General features: G+C 38.3%; 1 protein-coding gene across 5 annotated transcripts in view; it reads left to right on the top strand.

Moving 5' to 3' along the window:
* EFL1 (elongation factor like GTPase 1) overlaps window positions 1–21,943 on the top strand; it is a 107,115-nt gene extending 85,172 nt beyond the window's left edge. Inside the window, exons 20-24 of one of the 5 annotated variants that reach the window (XR_010885750.1) lie at window positions 7,088–7,192; window positions 14,530–14,616; window positions 16,602–16,758; window positions 16,887–16,936; window positions 18,243–18,284. Coding sequence is in view for 3 of the 5 variants with exons in the window: in XM_067305760.1 (XP_067161861.1) it covers window positions 7,088–7,192; window positions 18,243–18,330; window positions 21,034–21,050 (210 nt within the window). In the remaining 2 variants the exon portion in view is untranslated. Of the gene's footprint in view, window positions 1–7,087; window positions 7,193–14,529; window positions 14,617–16,601; window positions 16,759–16,886; window positions 16,937–18,223; window positions 18,331–21,033 lie in introns of those variants that run through there. The other 4 variants (XR_010885751.1, XM_067305760.1, XM_067305761.1 and 1 more) reach the window with 4 other exon arrangements.
* Window positions 21,944–23,011: the final 1,068 nt, after the last annotated feature.

Below are 23,011 nucleotides of genomic sequence, written 5' to 3'. Positions count from 1 at the left end.
TAGCTCCTTTTATTCAGGATGTGGTATAGAGGTTAACTATTTATAACATAGGCAGGCTGGTACACAAAGTATTCGGAACAATATGAAAATTTGGATGCTAGTAAAATAACTATGGCTTGTCTTTATTTTCAGAACAGTTACGTATAGCTTCTGTAAAATTCTTTAGTATATTGTAGATATTCCTTCTTCCATGGTACTAGTCAGCTTTTGTTACAGTTCATGTGTTCAGAATGTTGTTAGCTAACGCATATAATTAATGAACTCCTAAAATTGCTGTGGCCTATATATCAACTATTATCCTTCTCCAAAAAGAGAAATAATACTGGCAAAAGTTGATTATGGAAATAGGGAATGTAACCAGATTGATGTTCCATACAGTTCTAGCGTGATCTGCCAATATGTGACCCCTGGCGCCTCGGGAAGGCAGCGCTTCCATTGCTAAGAACTCCCATGAGCTTATGTAGGAGTATTCCCTGTTCAGCTGAGAGTGATACAAAGATGTGTCCTAAAGGCGGTTCCCTCACTGCTGCTGCTCCTTCATGTCCACTCCTAGCACATTCCTGGATTCCTAAAAGAATCTTTGCTTTAAGTCTGCTGTCATTTATGGGACAAATGACAGTGTTAATATTAATGTTACTCCTTTCCTCCCTTCCCCTTCACAGGTTCAGCTGTTAGTGGAAAGATGCTTGTTAGGAAATGAAATTTTTCTTCTACTGCCTGTGCTGCTACTGCAAGATCCTAAGATGTTTCCAACAATCAAAGAGTTGGTCTTTTAGCATAGCACAGTTCCTCTGTTCCTATCAGTTCTTTTATGTGCAGCTATTCAGTTTACATCAGCTGGACACTAAGGGGGAATTCTTTCTTGTATGATTTTTCTTATTGCTCCCTTTCTTGCTGTTTCTCTTGGAACTTCTTTCTCAGCTAGTGATGACCATCTGTCTCTTCTTCCATATTTATTAAAGAGACAGCACTTATGTGCTAGGGAAAAGTACTAAAAATATTTAAAGAGACAGCATTTATGCACTTCTAAAACAAAAGAAAATCCTGTTCTTGAGTTTCCTGCTTTGGAGAACTCTTTTGAATCTAATAGGGCATTTTCTCCATGGCAATACAGTGCTTTATGCAGTGTTAGCAAACACTGCTACTGAATTATCTTACATCTGAAGACTCCTGCTGAATTGGGAAATCAATTGCTCCAATTATAAAACTCTACTACCCTGATTATAAAACACAGTACACCCCTGTGTGTGTATATATGCATATTTATGTGCACACACATGCATACATATACATGTCTATATAGTGTGTGTATGTGTATATGTGTGTGTAAACCCACATGCTTAACCCTGGTTAGTGTGTTATAGTCCTTACAATGTCAGCAGTTAATGGACCTTCTCAGTTACAGGAAAACTTGTTCTTGAATAGCAAGGAGTTAAAAAGACCAGATAGCTGGCCTTGAGAGTGTAAGGATGAAGCTTTTCACCACTTGGCTGAACAATGATACTTGATGTTCCTGCAAACTTACATCGTGGTTAAACAGAATGTTCTAAAACCCTGATTGCGCTGTTAAATTGTGTAAGGAGACCTGATCTATGAGAAAGAGTTCTGGTGTTAAATTGTTATTCACTTAAAATAGTTGGACATCATTTTGATTTCAGAGTATTTCTCCAGTTTAAGTCTGCACTTACCAAAATGTGCTGCAGTACATTGGTTGGTTTGTTCTGCTTCATATGCCAGAAATGTTAGGGTTCCTTTCAATATACTGGAAAGCTTGAAGCTATCTTCAGAAGAGATACAGTCCTTTAAGAGAGAAAGCCCAATATTTCAAAGTCTATTACAAAAACATACATGTATAGAAAACTTCTTAATATAAGTCTCAGATCAATGATTTTTTTTTACCTCATTTGTGCTTTATATTGTATACTTATGTTAAGAACCCAAACCTGTGACGTTCCTAAGGTCCATGTCTGCTTGAGCTATCTACGAATCCCCTCTGACTGTATAAACTGGTTCTATGGATCATCACAGAAATGAACCTACCATTTTTTTCCCATATCAGTGTCTTTATATTTATTCTTGAAAACTAAATATATATTGTTTCTTCCCCTTCTTTCCTTTGATCTTTTTTATTCTGTTTCACATTATTTGCAGAAATTGTGTATAGTTAAAAATTCGTAAATGGTTACTCTAAGTTTTAATTACTTTTGTATTTTGTATCGAGAAGCTACTTTTCCTCTTCCATCCAGACACACTCCTGCATTCAGAGACATACATATGCATGGTTCTCCAAAACTATTAAACAAAACCCTTTCAAATTTTACGTGCTTATTTTTAGAAAGGTGTTCTGCTTTTCAGCTATGTGCTTGGAGGAGGAATACTTTCCTAGTATGGTCTGAGTGGCATATTTGTCCATATATGCATTATTGGTTGGTATTAAAATCTCAGTTTGGCTTTACAATGATGCTAATTTATGGTTGTTCATTGTTTTTGTTTGCTTGAAATTTGGAGGGGGGAGGGAAGAGACTTTCAAGTATTCTTTCAGTTGAAGGGCTAGTGTCATTTTGTCATTATTTTCCTTCCAAAAAAAAAGGAGGGGGGCAAAGAAAAAAAATGAAAAGCCAGAGTACTAAATCCGAGAAGTTTGATTCATGAAAATCTATAAAGCAAAACAACTTTAATTCAAATATGTTTAGGATGATCATGTGCTCTCTGTTATGAAGTAACTGGTAATGGCTGTGTTTGGGTCCAATTCACAGTTTAGTACTTAGTGAACTTAAGTAAAGAAAACAGAATTTATATGATAACACTAAGGGGAGGAGAAGAAAAGTCTTGTTAAAAATTCATACCCAAATTCAGTCTTACTGTACTGAGTAAGAAAACGAAAGTAAAATACTGCCTCATATTCTGAGTCAACTTCCAACTACGCGTGTGAAAGATGTTTCTTACACTGACTCCCACCCTCTGCCTCTTAGTCCTCATCCCAGCCTGGTGTTTCATGCAGGTGTTTCAGGTGCTTCAGCCCTTCCCATGGCTCATCGGCGCTGCAGGATGGTGCTCAGACCACTCTGTGCAGCACGGGCAGCGGCAGCCCCTAGTCCTGCGCTATCATCACTCCCTCTTCCTGCAGGATGATGGAGAGTAGCTGTTGACGTGGAGGTTGCTTATGAAGCCGCCAGACATCATCCTGCACGCAACTGGGGTCTACCTTTTCTTTCGCCTGGGAGTAAGGAATGACTCTGAAAGGGTAGCTGCCAGGCACTAGCATGGCGTGTGCGTGTGAGGAGGTAGGGTAGAAATGGGGGACTGGCCGCGCTGCCAGCACTGCCTTCCCTGCTCTGTAGCTGCTTGCGTCAAACGCAGGAGTTAGCCAGCTGCTTGGATGTGCCTGTGTTACGCTTTGTGTGGTACTTGAGGATATCCTTACTTACTGAGGTAATAAGTCTTTCTGGATCCAAGATCACAGGAAGAGTATGGTCAAAAAAAAATCAGCCCCTGCCCACTTCTGAGACTGCCATCTCCTCCTTGCCCCAGCTCCACCTCCCCAAAATGTCGTACCCCCTTGGCTCTGTTCAGAGGCTCCCCTGGTGGTGCTCGGGTGCTGCTTGTGCTCGGCGCCGCTGCCAGCCTTCACAGCTCTGGGAGTGCACTGCCGCCCTCCAAACTGGCCTCGCGCAGAGGATTTATTACTTTGGTTCTGCTCAGTGCAGAAGCACTTCTGCTGCGTTATCCAGCCTATTCCCCAAAACCCAGTTTGGAGATAGCAGTTTTTCAAGGTCACATTGCACATAAATCTGCAAACTTCTGCCATTTACCTGAAAGGCAGAGCTAATTTCTCTCTGACAAAGCTGCGTCAGACATCAAAACACGCACATCGGCTGTGCCCTTTTAGCTGCACAGCCTGTGCCACTGCTGAGGGATAGACACCATTTGAACTGTGAATGTTTTTAAAGTCTTGAGGTATCTTTCTAGTATCCTTTTTATTTAGGTAGAAAGGATTCTGCTATACTGAAGTCTGTATCCTCTTTGAAATTGTGCACAGTAGTTCTTCTGAAACTTTTTTAGACAAGTAGCTTCTTCCATAACTATTTTGTTGGCGTGCTAAGAGCTGCCTGTGGTAGTGCCTGAGCACTGGCCTTTCTTATGAAGGAGTTCAGACTGGCCATAATGTTCCTTGCTAATCTTCATCTTCATTGGACAGTATAGGGCTGCTCTTCCTGTTCATCCAGTTCGTCCAATTGAAGCATTTTCCACACTGATGATACTTGGCTCAAAAGAAATCCCTGTTTTCTGTCCTTATCAGGCAGTATGGACCAACAGGAGAAATACTGGTAGGGACATGGCGCTGTTCCCAGGTCTGCCTGACCTTTTGGATGAACTAGGCAGATGCCTTCTGTTTGCTTTTGATGTCTCTCTCAACCTTGTTCTGCATAATGAGGCTGCCTTAGGCAGAGACTGTTTCATACCATCATTTTGCGAAATACGCTAGACAATAGGACCCAGAGCGCTGTTGGAGCCATCTGGGTGCCGCGGAAATGCAAATAATAAATCATCTTCAAATTAAGGCATGAAATTCCAAGTCCTCTTGAATTGGAATTAATCTGTTCTAACTCAAATCTTATTGAAAAGTTTGATTAATTTACTTACTCAACTGCAGAATTTAGTAAACACTTTATTGCCTTTCACTTTTAAAACAGCGCTCATAGTATTTGTATTTTTATTTCAGGTAGCAAGATCGTCTCTGATACAGGCATTTGTTGTTTGAATAATTAACATGTGGATTGTTAGGCTAAAAGAAAATGAAGGCTGTTTTCCCTATATTATTCTGCATGCTGTTAGTAAACAAGTCTTTTGAGACTTTGTTGTTTGGGTGTGTTAGTTGGAATGGTTATGACACTTAATGAAACAACTCACTTCTGAATAATTTCTTTTTCTCAAGAATGCCCTTACAGTATGTGAAGTACTCTATTCACTCCCTTTAAAATACATAATCCCAGCTTCATTATAAACACTGTGGGTTTTTTTCATTTTTATTTATTTTTTTATACCTCCAGTTGGCTCATATTTCTGCAGTGAGCTGTAGTGCACATTCTTCCGCATATATTTCACTGGGCGATGTGTGTGTGTATAAATATATATATAAATAAATAAAAATAAAATTTTAGTACGGTGGAATTCTAGTGATTTGCTTATAGTCATACTTTAAACAAAAATTGTATCATCCAAGTTGATGTTGAAGTTATTGTTAAGCGGAATTATTAAAGAACACTTCTATCACTTAAAAAATTGTGTTTGTGACAACAGATTTAAGAATTGTATCCACTGCCATGCGCTAGTTAATTTTAATGTATTGTGTTTTATGTGCTACCTTTAGAGAAAATACTTGGTCACTAATAGAGAAAATGCTAGTCTAATGATCCACTATGCAAATCTTGATCTGTAATTCTTTTTTAAATAGTCATTGTTTTCAGAAGATCCTTGTGGATGTCGTGTAGAAATACTCAGTTTTGTTAACTAGTTAAGTGGCAGCAGTCTTGCCGCTTTGTCATGCCCTCTTTGGAGAAGTAATCACACTTTCATTCTGCGCTGCTTGCAGTTAAAGCTGCCATTGTCACCATCAGATTATTCTGGTTTTGAATAATAAATAAGCAGCTAGGCCAGTGGCTAATTTTTGCTGATTCTGTAAAGGATCCCTTATCATTCCTTATGAGCCTATAAAGACCTGATCTAACTGTCTAAAATACACTGTAAATACTCCTTATTCCTTTAAATACACAAACACCATAAATAATGTCCCTTTTTGTCATCACTGAGTGGAGAGTGGCTTGCTGCCTGTTACAAGATCATCTCCTTCATATGTTTGTAGTCTTCATTAGGGTGCTATAACAAGCATTCTTTATAAACTGGGAAAGCAAAACATTTGATGGGTTGATATGGTCACAAAAACTTTATGATATTACCTGTAAGGATGTGATGAGGACTTCTGCAGACTGGGAAGGCTGGGCTTTCTCCAGTCCTCCGTTCAGTGTCTGTTCTTCTATGGGAAAAGCATTTAACAAAAACTCATAGCTCTTCTGAGGATTGCACTTCTGTTTCTCCCAACAGTACTAATTTGTTAGAAAATTTGCCTGTGAAGCTCCTCAATAGGAATTAATATTTGTGTGTGTCTGCAGATTTTATATAGCCTTTTCTTGTGTAAGGACATAGTTACAATCTCAAAGTGAATCAGAAATGTATAAAATCTGTACAAATTTAAATTTTACAGATTATCTTTGGCTAGCTAGAGAAGCATTAAGCCTGGAATTTGTGTAAATACTACATAGCATGATGGCAGAGACTAAAATACTTCTTCAGACCCTCCTGGGGAATTAAAAGTGTAGCTTTGCTGTGCAGGATGAAATGAGGGAAGCTTTTAGAAAATGTGTGAGATGACTGTACATCTTTGGCATGCTCTGATAGTCTGAAAAGTGCTGGGTGTATAGGATGAACTGGAGATAAAGACTTGTCCAGTTATTTCCTGATCATGTTGCATCTGAAATCTCCTCTGGAGGAGGGCGCAGGAGATCCACAGACTTTAAGCTGCAAGAGCAGCTCTACTGAAGAGTAGGGAAGAGTTCAGCTCTACTGAAGAGTAGCATCAGAAACAAGGATTTCATCCGGCCTGTGGGATTTCATCAGGGTTGAAGAAAATGAGGCATAAAAATGAGCAGAAACCTTCAGTTCTACTAAGTTCTGATAAAATCATAGCGAGACAATGTTCTAAATAAGGAATTACTTCTTGAAAATGGTGAATTTTCTAAAGGTTATTTGGCTCTGTTTGCTAACTTGCAGTTGTATTAAATATTTGCTTTTAAAAAGTCCATATGCAGATAAATGCAGCTGAACTTCAAAAGCTGTTGTATGCTCCTTTACTTAAGGCAAATACTGTATACAATACCTAGCTCTTGTTTGCTGCATAAATAGCTAATTGCAGGCTTTCTGGGAAACTCTTACCTGCTCAACTTTCTTATCACCCACTTTAGAGATTAAGATTACCTGAAATGTTCCAATAAGCCTTTGTACTACTTTATTTTTTTCTTTCTTTTTATAGATCATTTCAAGTGACCCATTCTGGGTGCCCACCACTGAGGAAGAATATTTGCACTTTGGGGAAAAGGCAGACTCCGAGAACCAGGCCCGCAAGTACATGAATGCAGTAAGAAAGCGAAAGGGACTTTATGTAGAAGAAAAAATTGTGGAGCATGCTGAGAAGCAAAGAACTCTCAGTAGAAATAAGTAGCTGCGTCTGCTTTCAGTTCTCTCCTGACTCAGCTAAGTGCGGGTGGATTATTTTCTATGCAGCAGTTTCAAAATTCATCTGGACTTGTTCTTTCACACCAGTTTTCTTAAACATCTGTGGCTTATGTTTTAATAAACTTAAGCCTTTCCAACTTTTCTACAGAGAAAATAGTTTATTTAAGTAAAAGATAGGAGCAGATTCTTTAGAATTGGTCTTGATTTTTAAATTTTCTGCCATATTGTTGTCACAGATTAGGAAATCCTAACTTAATTTTTGTTTCTTTCTGATTTATCAGATGTAATTACAGTTAGAACTGGTTAGCTAGTCTGTTGCAAATAAACTATGCAATGAATTTAGCTCCTTAATGTTTTTGACTCCTTTAAATTGATTTTGTTTTTTATAATGTATTTGTTGCTGACAAGTCCTTTCCATAGTTACTTATATGTAAGTAGTCGTAAGGCTCTGAGAAGTTTGTAAACGATTTCTTCGCTATATTCCTTATGTAAACAGTCGTCTAAATCATGTGGTACTTTTTCTGCTCCCAGGTTGTAGCAATGAATCTTTTTTTAAATCAGTGAAAAAGTAGCACATGTGGAAGACTAAGTACTGAAAAGCAGGCAAGGTTTGTTTTTCTTTCCTGTCTTTAGAATGCATCTTAAAAAAAAAAAAAAAAAAAAGTCATATGATTATCATAAGCTAGGACCTGGTGTCTCTGAAGCAGGCACATAGGTACCTCTGCCGCTCCTGTTTGCTTGAGTGTTTACCGAGGCTCTTTCAGAAAAAGAAACTTCTACCCATTCAGCCTGTTCCCTTGAATCCAGTAAAGGTGAACCTTTTCAAAAATATATGAAATATTTTGCTGTTGGCAGGTGTCTAGGATGCAGAAGGCTCCAAAATTGAGACTAACAGGAAAAAATCTTCAGAGGGTGTAATGTTATAGTTGAGCAAAATGGAAACTTTGGATGGGTGAGAAGAAATGTGATGCATGAACTGTCTTTTCATTTGGCTGTTGAGTGCTTAGAATGATAAAAGGAAAGGACAAGAATTGGATGTTCAAGAAGGTTAAGACTGAGTAAAAAGCTAGGTGTCCTTGAAGGGTTTCCGATATTTAGTTAAATTAATGGGAAATAAGTTCTTGAATCTTGTGCCAACTGACTTTCTGCTACCTTTTGTCTTCACTATTGGGAAAGAGTTCCATTTCAGATAACTGCACAAGTAGGTTGTCCTTTTCAGGATATAACCACTTCTTTAGTTTTCGATTGCCTTGCACTGTCTGTTAGTGCCTACTTGGTTTTTCCAAATAAGTATTTTGTGTGTGTCAGTGAGCAGCAGGCATAAGTTATTCATACCAGTTTTGCCTCTTATGGGAAAGGAAACTGTGACTTGTTTCACAAGCAGAATGATTTTGAATGCTTAACTCTTATTTTAAATAGCAGCCTTCTTCCAGTTTGTTTGCTTTCATTATGGAAATGTTTCCTTTTAAGATTGTATTTATGAATTCAAGCAAATGAAACACTTGCTTTGCTTACAAGATTATTCCATAAATTGCTATTGTTTTGCAAGGGTCTGTCTGCACAGCAGGCACAGCTCTGTTAGAGCTTGTGCAAGTGTACCTATGTAGCTTGGGCATTGCCAGCTGTATATAGCTATGGAAGGCATGATAACTTACTGCAGCCTGCAAAACCCACTCAAGACATAAATAAATGTTTTTAATGACACTTTTGATATTACACTTACCTTTTCAGCAGAATCAAAGATAAAGTTAGGGATGTCTGACCTGCCGGTTGGTTACTGTTATGACTCTGTAACTATTAACTGTAATCTACTCTATCTGAGTAAGCAGAAAAAGCATTAACATAAATTTAAAAATATTTAGCAATAGCTTTCGTATTTTGTTATGGAATATTTTCAAATTGCCTCTCAAATAGCATTTAGATGAAAACTAATCCAGGATGTTGCAAGATCATTTGTAAAGAGCAAATACTCCGCTAACTAGCAGAAGAAAATCAAACCAACCTGCAAGAAATGCTTGCAGCAATATCTGAGATCTACTTTCCTTAGTAACAGCTACCAGCGGGAAGAGAATCTAATTGCTTACGTGCCATGAATCTCTAACCATGTTTCTCCGGTTTATTCAGAAAGTAACTTGATGTAGCTGCTTTTCCCCTAGCTTTGTTACACATACATAACAATATGACATAATTTTGGAAAATCTCTGCAAAACATGATGAATAACTTGCTGATGGAGCAAGCCTTGGAAAGATTTAATTGAGAGCTGGCCATTGTATCATTCCATCTTCCATTGCCAGCTTTATTGCTAAATATAATATGTGATTAAAATGAATGCACACAGCTTTTAAAATAAAGACCTTATCTGTATACATTTTCAGTGCATTTTTAACTTTCTAAAAGCCAGGCACTCAACTGATGTGAATTGACTCTATTGATCTTAGTGGAGTCAGGGCACCTTACCTTTGATAATGTACCAAAACACAGTAAGCTTCTGTGTGGTAGTAATTATTACAGAATGATAACTATTCACTGAGCAATCCATCTGATATTCCACTTTGTAGAAAGAACAACAAGAACAGGAGCTAGGTTTCCCTGGAGGAAAATGAAGACCAAGCAGTGGCCACCAAGCCCCTTTCTGTTGTCTCTGGCCACCCTTCATCATCTTGCATCTTCTTAAGCATCTTCTTGCTTAAAAACCTTTCCTTTTCTCAAGCACTAATAATCTTTGGTGATTAACCATCTTTTTCCACAGTAATTCTTTTCCTTCTTTCAACAAACTTCACTTAAATCTTAACGTAATCTCAACAATTACAATTGTTGAGGGCAGAGACACCAAAGCAGCACAATATTCTTGTACCAAAAAATCTCATTCCAGAATTAGGTCTGAGTAAAATCTCTCAACTCTCTACTAATGCTTAGGAACTAGCTGCTCTTGTTTGAGCTACTAATATTTGGAGTCTTAGTGAGAAATAGAGTGTGTCACTCATTCATGAAGTTAGCTGCTTTGTGGACAAGAAGAGAGAAGCATGCAGCATTTGGATCATACACTGTACTTCTGATATGAAACCATTTAGAGCAAGGAAGAGTAGCTTTGGCTATAAATGTTTTGGAATGTTTTATTAAATTGAATATGTATTCTAGTAGCAGAGAGGCGCTCGCAAAAATGCATGGACTCCAAGTGTCTGTTGTTTTGGATTGAAACTTTTCTTTATGATTTTAGGTTGGTTAAACATTCACAATTTTATGTCCTTTACATTTCTCCCACTGCATAACAGAACCCTGTGCTTCTTTCTGTGCATAGTGTAGGATTATAAATGCATGGAGAAAGCCATAATAGGTCCACAGGAAGGATGTGAGCACCACAGTTCAAGTACTTTGTGTTCTTCTCGAGCAGTTCTTGCACTAACACAAGAGGAGAGAGATGGGTGAAGTCAGTCGTTGCAATAGATTAAGTTAAGCGACAAGATTCCTCCTGTGAAACACTTGAGATTTTTTATTTTTATTTTAAAGCAGGAAAATTCTTCAGTGCTGTGTGACAACCCTTTAGTTGATCTCTTAGATAAGCAGACTGACAGGGGTCCATCAGCTACTGAGTTTGCTACAGCTAGGCCTGGCATATTGCCATGCCTGAGAAAAATTGTGTGTTTGTGGGAGCAAGGAGTCACCTATTTGTGCAACTGCCTGAGACCCATGAGGATGGAAGAGCCTCAGCTTTTGCGGAGCGCCTGCTTGTTCTTTGTGTCCACAGACTGGGTGAGGGCAATAAATGTCTCCAGTGTAAATGAGGAACCGGACATCAGTTTCCTTCACTTACTTCGCGCAGGAGGTGAATATGCTGTACTTGGCAATTCTGCGAGTAAAACAGCACTCTTGATTGGAGAGGCATTTCTCAAATACATCTGTCTGAAATTTATTTCATTTATAAACCTAGTGCCAGATACGTATCATTTCCAGATGAGATGACTAAGGTGCAGAAGCTTGCAGATCTGCTAAAAACCTTCCACAGTGTGACTGGGCAGCAGAACTAGAACTGGGAATTCAGGTGACTCTTCTCCTGGCCATGATTGTATCAGCCTAAATTCTGTGGGCAAGTTACCTTGACATCTTGTTCTTCATTAGGGCTTCTCCTTTCTAAATTTGGTTTGGTTCAACATGCTGTGTGGACTTTTCTGTACTTCTTCCTAGTTTTCTTTGGAAGCAGAAATAAAAGTAGAGGAGCATGTGGAGGAGATGATGTGAATGAGCTGGTTTATTTTGTCAGCACTTTTTTTTTTTTATGCCTGGTTGGAATTCTCGCATAGCTTGTGATTCATTTCAATTTTTGTTCATACCAGGCTGTCTGTTAAAACTCAGAGTTGAAGTTAGGCAAGGGACTATAGTAGTCTTTGTTGCCTCATGTATAACATAAAGGCAGTAAAGAAAATTGTGATAAGACTTTTTTTTTTAAAGTACCTGTTGTGGTGTTGACACATAATACTTCAGTATTCATAAAATGTTCTGAAATCCTTTCTCAGAGGGTGTTTATAGACCTGCAAAATATTAATCTTTTTTTTACTGCTTGCTGCTAGATCCCTGCTTGCAGGATGCTTACAAAGAAGTTCGATCAACTGTCATTATTTCTGATATGTAAAATCCATGGGAATGAAACTCTTTCTAAAATACACTTTTTAAAGATCAACAGATACGAATCTTATTAGAATATGTAGAAAACCAAGTAAATACATTGTTGTTTGAAAGAGCTTTTTAATTTTTTTTAAATGTTGAGTTTACAGTTAAATACTTTGGTTTGATTTACCAGATCTCACCTGTGCCTGAGGGGTGTAAGACAACCATCCAGGCTGACAGTATTACCAGGCACAGGGTGTTTTTATGAAAAGCTGCTGCCATTTCCACAGGCATAACTCAGGCTTCTTGTGAATTTTCTGCAGAGTTGGAGCCAAAGGAGCTGGGGAAAGGTGGGAAGAATGTGAAATAGAATCTCTTATGTTAAACTCTGCATCGATATGTCTATAAAATGGTAAAACATGCATTTCTCTCACTATGCTATTCTTTACCACTTTGCAGTTTCACTCCTCAAATTTGCTAGTATATATGATTTGCTTCATCAGTGCAGCCCTGAGAAGGAAAATACTGTGTTTAACTTGAGCCAGGCTGGGTAAGTCTGGCCGACTTTAGTGGTGCTTAGACTAATAGTTTACATGCAAGATAAGGCATTTACATGTAAATACCATTTTGATTTAGCTGTATTTCTGAATTTTGTGGTTTACTCATATTCTTAATTGTGTGTGCTTTCTTTGTTTTGTGATGGTTTGCATCTACTGAAAAGTACATAAGGTAAAAATGAATATTGATTTTTATAGTCTCTATTTAATAAACTGAACTGAAGAAGTTTGGGGGGCATTGCTCTTCTACAGCTGTATCATTCCATGATTATAAAATTCTTGCAAATCATGACTAACAGGAGGAAAAAATAGATGCCATGAAGTCGTGTGGTTTGGGCTGTTTGGCAGAGATTTTTCTGTTTCAACAGATGCTGTTTTCCTACAGGAGCTTTATTTATTTAATTATTTATTTTTAATTTAGCCTTCCTCCCCCTCTATTCATCCCTCCTACTTTATTCCCTAATTCACCAGAGATCCAAGTTCTTAACTGTCTTAACTGTCCACTGATTCTTCAGCGGATTTTTTTTTATTGAAACTTCTCATTTTTGTAAAATTCACTGATTTTTGGAATTTGAGGAAGGAAAAAAAACAAAAAGCAAAACTCAGTAGTGTTTTCATGTTAGCATTTCTGACAGCCGTATAAAAGGCTTGTCCTTCACCCTTACGAAAGTGGCATGTCTCACTGCTCTCCAGTGAGATTTTTAGATGCTTTTTCTTCCCCAGAAAAGCTGCTGTGTAAAAGGCTAATAATAAATAATAATCTACACAGACAGCAAAAATAGACTTTTGTCAAAAGAATCTATAGCCTTTTTAAACCCTGCATTTCCTACATGCTCACAAACACGTTTGCTATCCCCAAGAGGAAAGGGAATTCAGTAATGTTATGCTACTTTTTTGTGAAGTGGCCACAAAGCACAGCTAAAATATGCATCTTCTCAAGTGGAATTACAAATGGGAGTCAGATTGATCATCACCAATTCAGTGCTGGCTTTTTCCCATCTGTGGAGAGCTCTTCCAGAATTTTTCATATGGTTCTTTTGCACTGTAATAAATTAAGTCAGGTAATGAATAAATCACTCTTGTTTCATTGCTTTCCAAATGATTTACGCTAGTGTCAACTGCTACTCTGGTATATTCTGCCATTTGTTTTGCCGTAGCAAAAATCCTCAGGCTTAGAGATGGGTCTTATGAGTCTCCTTAGCTTCAGTGAAGACTCCATGACAGTCATGTGCACCACTGTCTCCTCTGATGTATTCTGCAGATGTATATTCTGGATGATAACTTGCTCAGAAAAAAGAAAAGCACACAAACTTAGATAATGCAAAAAAGATGGCTGTGGAATAAGCAAAAAACATTTGAGAGAGGATTTGTACAAAATTATCCCTGGCCTTCTAACTAGGTATGCCCTTATGAAAACAACATTTTGCACTAGTGATTATTTCATAACACATGAAGAAGGGAACGTTCATCTGTCTCATAATTGTAGGGTTCAGGAAAATGGTTTGGAATGGCCACTGTGCACTGCCAGCCTAGGCGCGGTACTGAGAAGAGCTGTAAGAAGGCTGATTGTGCTGAAGAGGCAGACCTAATCACGCTTAAAGAGGGCTTGGCAAGGTCCATGGCAGCTTCGGAAGTTTCCGTACCTTTGCCAGGTCTGAAGGCAGTATAACTCTTTGGTCGGACTTACTGCCTCAGTTCTCTGAGATTTTACTCCTACCTTGTTCGGGGGCGGAAGGGGGAGTGGGAGTGTATTCAAAGACAAAGTCAATCGTGTAAGAGTAGGGCCTGAGATGACAGCCCCCCCAGATTTTTGTATGAGTGATAATACTGTTAAGCAGTGGTTTCTGGATGTCTCTAATGTATGTGTTTGACCGTATGTCCCTATTTTTATTCTTTTACTGCTCCTTTAAATGATGAGTTTATAACAATCCCTGTAATTCCAAGGGCTGATTTCTTTTGCTCAGTGATGCAGATATATCCAGAGCCAACTAGTGCTGTAATACAGTAACAGGTAATGGGCATGCTATGGAGCACATTTGCAGCTAATTATTTTCTGTCTTTCATCTCTTGTCATGGTAGCAGTTACCTTTAGGAGGTCAAGAGAATGGCTCTTTAGAAGAATAAAACCTGGCATTGCTTCGTGGAGTGACTGACAGAAGGAGCTGTGTAAGTGGCAGCTGAAGCTGCACTTCCCCTGGAGACTAGGCACAGTATGTTCATGACAAGTGCTGCTATCACTGGTCTGGGGATTGAAAGCTGATCCTATTTATGAACCCAAGTCTTCTCCTTGTAATGTTGCTGTCATGCAATATGAACAGCTTAGGGAAGGTTATCTTAAATTAACCTTCCCGTATTAAAACAATGTCTAGTCTGTTCCTATCACATCCAACATTGTAAGCATCAAGGCTGGTGAGTAATACAACTGCAGCTGGTGTGAAAGGGAAAGGCTAGAGCAGAAATGTAAAAATGCTGTGGAAAAAATAACATCGCACTTGTATGGGTGCCTTTATAGCAACTGTACTAATTGCATAATGGGATTGCCTTGTTTGCCTAGGAGTGCTCAGTAATAGATGGGGCACTAGTCTGCTGTGTGGAAGATACCCTGCCTTGGCAGGCAGAATGTCATTACCAGTCAGAGCATGCCTTCTGTATCGTCTTGCTTCTGTAAAGGGCAGCGTGAGGCTGCCTCCATGTCTTGTTTCTCTGCCTCCCGTGCTGTCCCATGGGTTTCCTAGAGACCCCTTGACTGTGAGAGGCCCCTCGTTTCCGGGAGCGTGGCAGCGGGGAGAAGTGCATTCCCAGCAGCAGCAGCAGCAGCAATTCCCTGGGTACCAGTGTACTGCCTGCGTAGAAAGCAACTCAGATTAATCTTGTTAAGCCATTTCTGCTTTAAGCTTCCCTTGTTTTTGTTGTATAAACAGATTTAGCACTGATACTAGCAGTTAGGACTTGAGCAATGTTACTGTCGTGTGATGTGTGATTCACAGCCAGTCAAAAGAGAGAAGTTACCCAGTAACTCTTCCATGTTAACCCAGAAACTATTTCCTCTGGGCAGGCAGGCAAAGGAAAACAGGGGCCAGAAAAGCTGGAATTCAGTGGAATTTGGATATTAGATTTAACCTGCTTTAGAAAGAAAGCACAAGAACAACAAAGGAACAGTTCAGTGAAGAAGAGCGTACCTCCTCCTGATAGTAATGTTAGCGAATTGTCAGACACTGTCCAACGTAGCCATGTGACTGGCATGACTTTGGAGGATATGCACTCTTTTTGCAGCCGATTACGTGGAAGTGTGGTGTATATACAGCCTAATACAGCCTACACAGCCTTATACAGCTATATACAGCTTAGCGTTATGGTTTTAGTACACATAGATTGATGTTTAGGACCAGACCCTCAGTTTGGTAAATTACTGTGGCTTATATGATTTCACTTGAGTCCTGTTTGATTTCTGTCAGAAGAGGATCTGCTTTTTATGCCACTTCCATTTTTTTCTCAACTAAAAAGTGACAGTATCTGGGAATAATGCTAGCTGAGCCTTTTTTCTTCATAGATATGTTACTGGAGAGTGGAAATATAACTGCATGCTTGTGAGCAGTCCTATAAATAGCAAGCTACTGTGTATAAGGAGACTGTCACTGTTGCCAGTTCCATGTTTTTATGACAAATCTTGTGATATCTTGTTTTCTTAAAAAAAACCCAGGTCTTGTATTTCATCAGAATCTCTGTTTTCATTATAAAAATAATAATTAAAAAAAAAGTTTCCAGCTTGACATTGGCATCAAATTAGAGGAAAAAAAAGAAAATGTTCGCAGCTTCACCATGATGGCAGAAAAAACAAATGCATACAAGAACACTCAAATACAGTATTTTGCTTTAAAAGCAACAAAAAAAAATCCCAAACCACCAAGCAAATGAAAGACCTGTGGTTTTGAAGGACAGACTCTTAATGTCTGTGTTGTGGTCTTTTACTGTAACTGTAAAAGAGACTTTTGTAATACTTTTATAAAGTCTCCCCATCTATTTCCAGTGCAGATAAGCTTCTTGCAAAATCCTTATTTGAAAAGAAAAGATGTTGAATCCTTTGGAAACATTGGTCACTTTATAAAACAAAGAGCTGCTAATAGTTCCTGAACAGATGCCTTTTTCTCTAGATTTAATTCTTGATCTGAGTCTGGATGATCCAAAGCAGAAGGACTGGAGGCTGGCAGTAAATCTGCTACAATCTTGAGCTCCTGTGGGAGAAATATTAGTCGTGATTCTTCCCTCCTGCTGGATGTATGCTGGGAGTTATTCCTGCTTTGTATCAGGGTAAATGATCAAAGATCAATTTAAGAAATGTACATATATATACATACATATATATATATATAAATAAATTTAAGAAATACACACACACACACATATTTATATAAATCCTTGTATTTTATTTCATAAAGACTTTCTCAAAGTACAAGCCTCCTGTGCCAGCTTGCTTCAGAGCAAACAAGTAAGTCTGTACTATGCTTTTCCTACAGGAGTCTCCAGCCTTCACTTGTGTCAATTGGAGTGCTTAGGCTAAATCTTTGGGGGACTGGGCAAGTGATATAAAATGAGACTGCAGACTGAACTAGAGCTTTTCTTCTTTCACTGGTTCTTATGAATCAGCCTTTCTTCTTTGCTCAGTGGGTAGAGAGACACTTAATGCTTCAGTCTTGCACAACATCATTATCCAGCATTTCAACAAAAAGAAGAGAAATGACAAATTGGTATGTTTGATATTTCAGATGTAAACATCAATTTGAAAGTGAGTATTTCAGATCAGCTTTAATCACCCTGAATAATAATAAAAGGGCAAAAAAAAATCAGTGTGAGCTTTTCACTTTGCTTTTCTTGGCAATAAATGCTGTTGTAAATGCAGCATTAGTCAGGGCCAGAAGAGAAAGATGGTTACTGGATAAACAGGCAAACTTTAGTTTAGAAAGTTGTGCAACCAGAAGTAACAGTATAAGTCATAGGATCATACAGAAGAGAAAATAAGAATTTGGTAGGTTCAAAGGCTTCTTTGCTATAACAAATATTATTTTGGAATGGTTGATGGAGTTGTTTAGAGGAGGTCTGCAGAAATAATGATTTCCTGATACTTGTAGATTGAAATACTGGAACTCTTATTAACTTGCAAATGAGAAGATATTTTCCATGACTTGAGCTACATTGGTTTTGCATTATTATCCTCTAGAAAACACTTTTTTAAAATTACAGCAAAGTAAGGGGAATATGTTTTCTGTCCCTCTTATTCTGTGAATTGAAACAAAAAAAATCTTTTGAATCATAGGCATATTTTCAGTGTTTCAAGGCAAAGATGGGGAGTACCCCTATTATGCTGAATTTCCTTTTCCTGTGCTGCTAAGTCAAACCTCTCAGCAGTGGTATTTATTACTTGCTTATAGTGATACTCCCAAAGACCATGCTGCTTTGCCTTTAGAGATATAAAAATAGGGGAGAACACCCCAGGAACTCATCTGGTTATCAAAAAAATACGTTTTCCCCTTCCCTTCAGCCCTGGCAAATGTCTTTCTGAACACTGCATAATTTGCTGTATAATGTTTTTAAAAAGCTAAATGCGTACTTGTGGGAAATGAAATGAATGATTGTGGATTGTGCAGCAGAGGAGGGAACTGATGGCAAAATCTGGGGTGTTTTTTCTATGCTGATTGCTCAGGGATGTATTATAATATCTAATCAGAAGTCATTACTGGTTTATGCAGCATTAACTCAAACAGCCTTCCATACATAGACCCTGTTGTGTCCCTCAGGGCAGGATGGTTCCTCAGTGGACCACGTTCCCGAGATTGACTGACAGGACTGCATCATTCACCTTCACCCACACAGACAATCCGCAAGGTGAGCAAACACTTAACTACCTCATGAGACAAGTCCGAAACTGAGCTTCCACACTCGGCACTTCCTGCTGAAGGAACAACTTTATGTTGTTTGTTTGTTGTTTGAAAGGCTATCTTGGCCTTCTGGAAGGAACACCCGGAGGCAACATATTTCACAGAGAAGTTTTTCCTGATGATAGTTGGTCTCCAGCACGGCGGTATTAATCAGTAATGGAAAGATCTGATTTTGGAATTTCTGTAGATTGTGCTGGGATATTATGATGGCATCAGGTGGGAATGGCTGTGAAGCACTCCTACCACCTGGAGGAACATTCACTGTAAATTCAGGATGTGCCACAAAATGTTTGTCAATTAGCCAAAAGTACTAGAATTCTGGTACAGGGCAAATGGAAGGAGGATGAGGGCTGCTGCTAAGAGAAGATGGGGGTTCAGAAATGGGTCTAATTTTACTGTTGTATATAAAGAGAGTAATAAGTTATTAATTACTTTTCTAAAGGCTGATGTTTTGAAAAGTGAGAAAATCCTTCCCCAACAGCTGTAAGATGCATTTAAATCACCCAGCGGAAGCAATGATCTATATTCATGTAAATGTGTTTTGATGTCCTCTTAGAAGTTTAAATGAAACACCCACATCCAGGAAGCTAGTTAGCTCAAGCAGCAACACAATTGAAATTATTAACAAACTGTGTAGCAGTTCTTTTTCACTTCAGAAGCACTGAACTTTAGCAATTTATATTTGTCTGAGATGAAAGAGGCAAGCTAACAATTCAAGATTCTCCATTTCTACATAGGAGAGACCTTGTATTACAAACTGTTAACTCATTTTTAAGTGCTGTCTTAATTTTTGAATGTGTTAATAGTGAGTAGTTATTCATTCCTCTTGCAGATGATTTGCATCACTCCTTGTTCTATACAAACAGTTTTTCTTTTCATCATAGCACTAGCAACCTCTGTCCACACATAGCCATAGGAAAATGTTGCAGGAGGTAATGGAGTTGCAACCAGTAGGACTCTGTAGAAATTATTCAAGCAGTAAGAGCAAACATGGCTCTTTCTTCAGCTACTGTAAACTTGTGTAATTCTTTTGAAGTCTTGGTAGCTAACATTAATTAGCTAATGTTGTAACTCCTTTAAATCAGTGAACCTAAACTGATTCATACTGGCTGAGGACCTATGAAAATCAATAGGGGATTTTATTCTTTACACAGTTTTGGATCTTAACCAGCCTGTAGAATTTTACCGCAGGAAAAAGATTTATATTAAATCCTATAGGAAGGTTCAAAGGCAAACTCTCCTTTTCCAGTGAGCCCCATTATATTGTTCCAAATAAGTATCAGTGCTTCTATTTGAAATGAAACAAGATCTTCTATTCAAGCTTACATATGTTTATAACATTCTCTTTATAAAGTTTTTAGCAAAAATAAATGGATTGGGGCCCCTGCGGAGTAAGCTTTTTCATGAGGAAAGCTCAGAACAAAATCTACAGCACTCTACTGTATTACGTTGGAAATAAGTGCTGCCTCTGTAGCTTTTATCTAATGCTCAGCGCAGTCTTTACATGTACGTCTGCTCAATTATTGCCCCTTGGAGCAGACAAGTATATGGAATGATCTCATTCTATTGTCAAGATAATTTGTCTTTGGGGATTCTGACCTTCTTCACATTTCAATGACATCATCTTTTTACAGACCGTAAATCACTAATGTTAACTCCTGGCCTTGCTAATAAAACCTGCAGGAATATAGCATGTAATACAACATGCTTATGTTAATATTGTTTAATATGCAACTTATTTTTAACTACTGAAGACAACATTTCAAAGACAGTAGTAAACTGGGATACTCATAGCCTCATTTAATATTCCTAACATGTCCATCATATGCTAACCCATATGGTATGCACATCTAGCTGAGCTGTAACTTACATGTTTTCTTTTAATTCTGTGATCCAGAAGCTTTACTAATGAATCTGAAACACAAAAGCAAAGAGAAACTCTTTTCCACAGTGACTAACTTTTAAATTTAAGAAACATAGCAAGGAATCAAAATGTATAAACTCACAGCAAATGGCAAAAATTTCATTTATAGAAAGGCAGAATTTTACATGAATTGACAAACATAATTTCTGTATTTAACACAACATGTTTTTAATGGAGCTTCTTGAAAATGATTCTTTCAAAATACTCTTGATGGTACATATCTGTTTATTTTATACCTTCATGTTGTCATCTAGAGTACTGCAAGTGCTAAGCGGCTGAAGACTTGCAATTTTTCTGAATCTGAAAAACGGAATTTTCTTGCCATGGCCTATTACTGTCTTGAAGCAAGAAAGCCTTTTGTCTTTGTTGGTCCTTCCATTTGTTGGTCTGCATGAATTTTGCCTTTTGGGCTATATTGCTCTTTTATGTTAGTGGTTTTGAACTGCAGTGCCTAATTAATCCCTCATCTAATCACATTAAAGTCACCAAGCTGATAGTTATACCAGGAATGAAATTGGCTGCAGGAATATTACCAGAAATCACACATGTTGAGATGATATCAGTAAGTGCTTAAAGAGACCAATATAAACTCATATGGCTTTATCATTACAGCTTTTGCAAATCAAAGGTTTGTCTGAAGATGTTTTTCCTATCATTTTTTCATAACTGCAAATATTGGATCTGGAGAGGTTTGAGGAAATAAACATTTTTCTCTTCTGTTTTCAGATCGCTTGCGCATCTGACAGCGTTCTGTGTACAGTCACTTTCGCTGTTTCTCCTGCATATTCAGACAGCCTCCTGTTTGGCTTATATGGCTTTTCACATGCAACAGGAAGAGAAAACTATTCCTAAGAAGATATGATTGCAAGGTACCCATGCTGGGCAGTTTGGGAGCAGGTGGAAGACCACAGAAATTATTTTGGACCTTTTTTAATTGACTTCATTTCAGGCTGACGCATGTCGTTTTTGGCTTATTAACACAATTTACATCCTGCCCTAAACTAAAGGGAAAGTGGACAAAATGGAGTGGTTTGTGGCGTGGACAGCAGTGAAATCCAACTGCAAATAAGATCAGCTTTTTGTCCTCCTATATTCCCTGTTTTCAGTTTGTCTTTTTGCCCATTTTCCTTTATTCCTTTGTTTTCTAGGGAAGCTCCAGAACTGTAGAGCATAAGTCAAAGAGTAGCAAGATTGCATGTTCTTTGCAACCAGCCAGTGTGCACTGTATTGATCAACATACTGGTTTATTTTGCAGCACTCTCCGCAAGCTAAAACTAAACCTGCAGTCATCGTTCTACCCTTTTCATTTTAGTGTCATTCTTTCTGTTTCTTGTTTAAAGTGTTGTTTTCTACTTAAAACAGTCCATGGGAGGTATTTGCCATTTTAAGCTTTCTTTTTTAAGCTTTTAAAGAGATGTCTATAATAGCCCATCTTTTCCCAAAAAGATTGTAAAGAAAAACCAAGTGAGATTTTCCTCGTAAGTCCAGACATTTCCATTCAGAATTACATTTTTTTCCCATAGATATGTTTAAGTGATCTGTGCAGTTTGTGTTTGTTTTATTTGTGTGCAGAATTAAGTGCTGTGTGCAGTGACTTCTGGGCTTTTTAGAACTCCCAAACAGGAGGCAAATGGGAGAGGAATATTTTGGAAAAAGAACCAAATTGTCGTCTGTGTTCAGCTCTTTGTGTTTTCCAGCTGGTTTTACTTCTAACCTTTAGCATTCCTCATGGGGTACTGATGCAAATCTGCATTCACATTTTTTTTCTTCATATAACACACAAGAGCTAAAGGAAAGCAATAATTTGCAATATTAGGAAGTGTGGCTTAGTGTCCCCATCCCCAGTGTGAACACACACATTTAAATATGAATGAAAGTGGACCAGAACTCCCTTGAAGCTTAAACCATCATGATGCACAGACTGTCTGCTCTGTCTGGTTTAAGTACTGTACTTTTTTTTTTCATTGCCAAACAACAGCTACCATATGGGCTGAGCTTCAGCTAGTCAGCTACTAAATTACAAACACTCTTTTGACTGTAAATTGAATAGAAAAGGATGTCAGTTATTGCTTTCCTCCTGTGGCCACACCACAAGAACACCTGCAGTAAAAAAATCTGGCATTCATGCTCTGAAAGGCACCACACGCGTCTATTGTTAGCCAGAGCAGTATCTAACCTTGGCTTTGCCTGCCCCACTCCTTTCACAGCGAGAAGATGACAAAGATAAGAGCCTCACTTTTGAATACGTGTTCACACAGAGACCTGTCTGAGCACTCATCCACAGCATTTTGTTTCCACTAAAGGAAGTAAAAATATGCTTAGGAAGATTGCTATCTGTGGTATCCTTTGACTTAGTGGTAGTCTTTGACTTAGGCACGTTTACCATATTTATTTTGAAGTTTGTTTTGGAATTTCACCCGCTTTCTCTGAAAGCCTCAAACTGTGACCAGTTCAGCTCACTTATAGGATTATCTGATTTCCAACCTGAATGCTGGGGGGGGGGGAATAAATTCTCACTTGTGCAAAGGTAGTCTGGAATTTGACCATTTCTATATCCCTAGGGCAGGTTTGAACTAGAAACCACACTGAAGTGTGCAAAGAGGATTTGAGCAGGGAGAAATTGATGCTGTCTGGAAGCAGTGAACTGGGCAATCCATTAAGGAAGACAGCTGTTAGGCCAAGAGTTTCCTTGTCTCCCAATATG

The sequence above is a fragment of the Apteryx mantelli genome, chromosome 15, assembly GCF_036417845.1.
Source record: "Apteryx mantelli isolate bAptMan1 chromosome 15, bAptMan1.hap1, whole genome shotgun sequence".
In the NCBI taxonomy this organism is placed as follows: domain Eukaryota; kingdom Metazoa; phylum Chordata; class Aves; order Apterygiformes; family Apterygidae; genus Apteryx; species Apteryx mantelli.
Note: the sequence above shows the minus strand (reverse complement) of the source record. Positions and strands in the feature narration are given on the sequence as shown.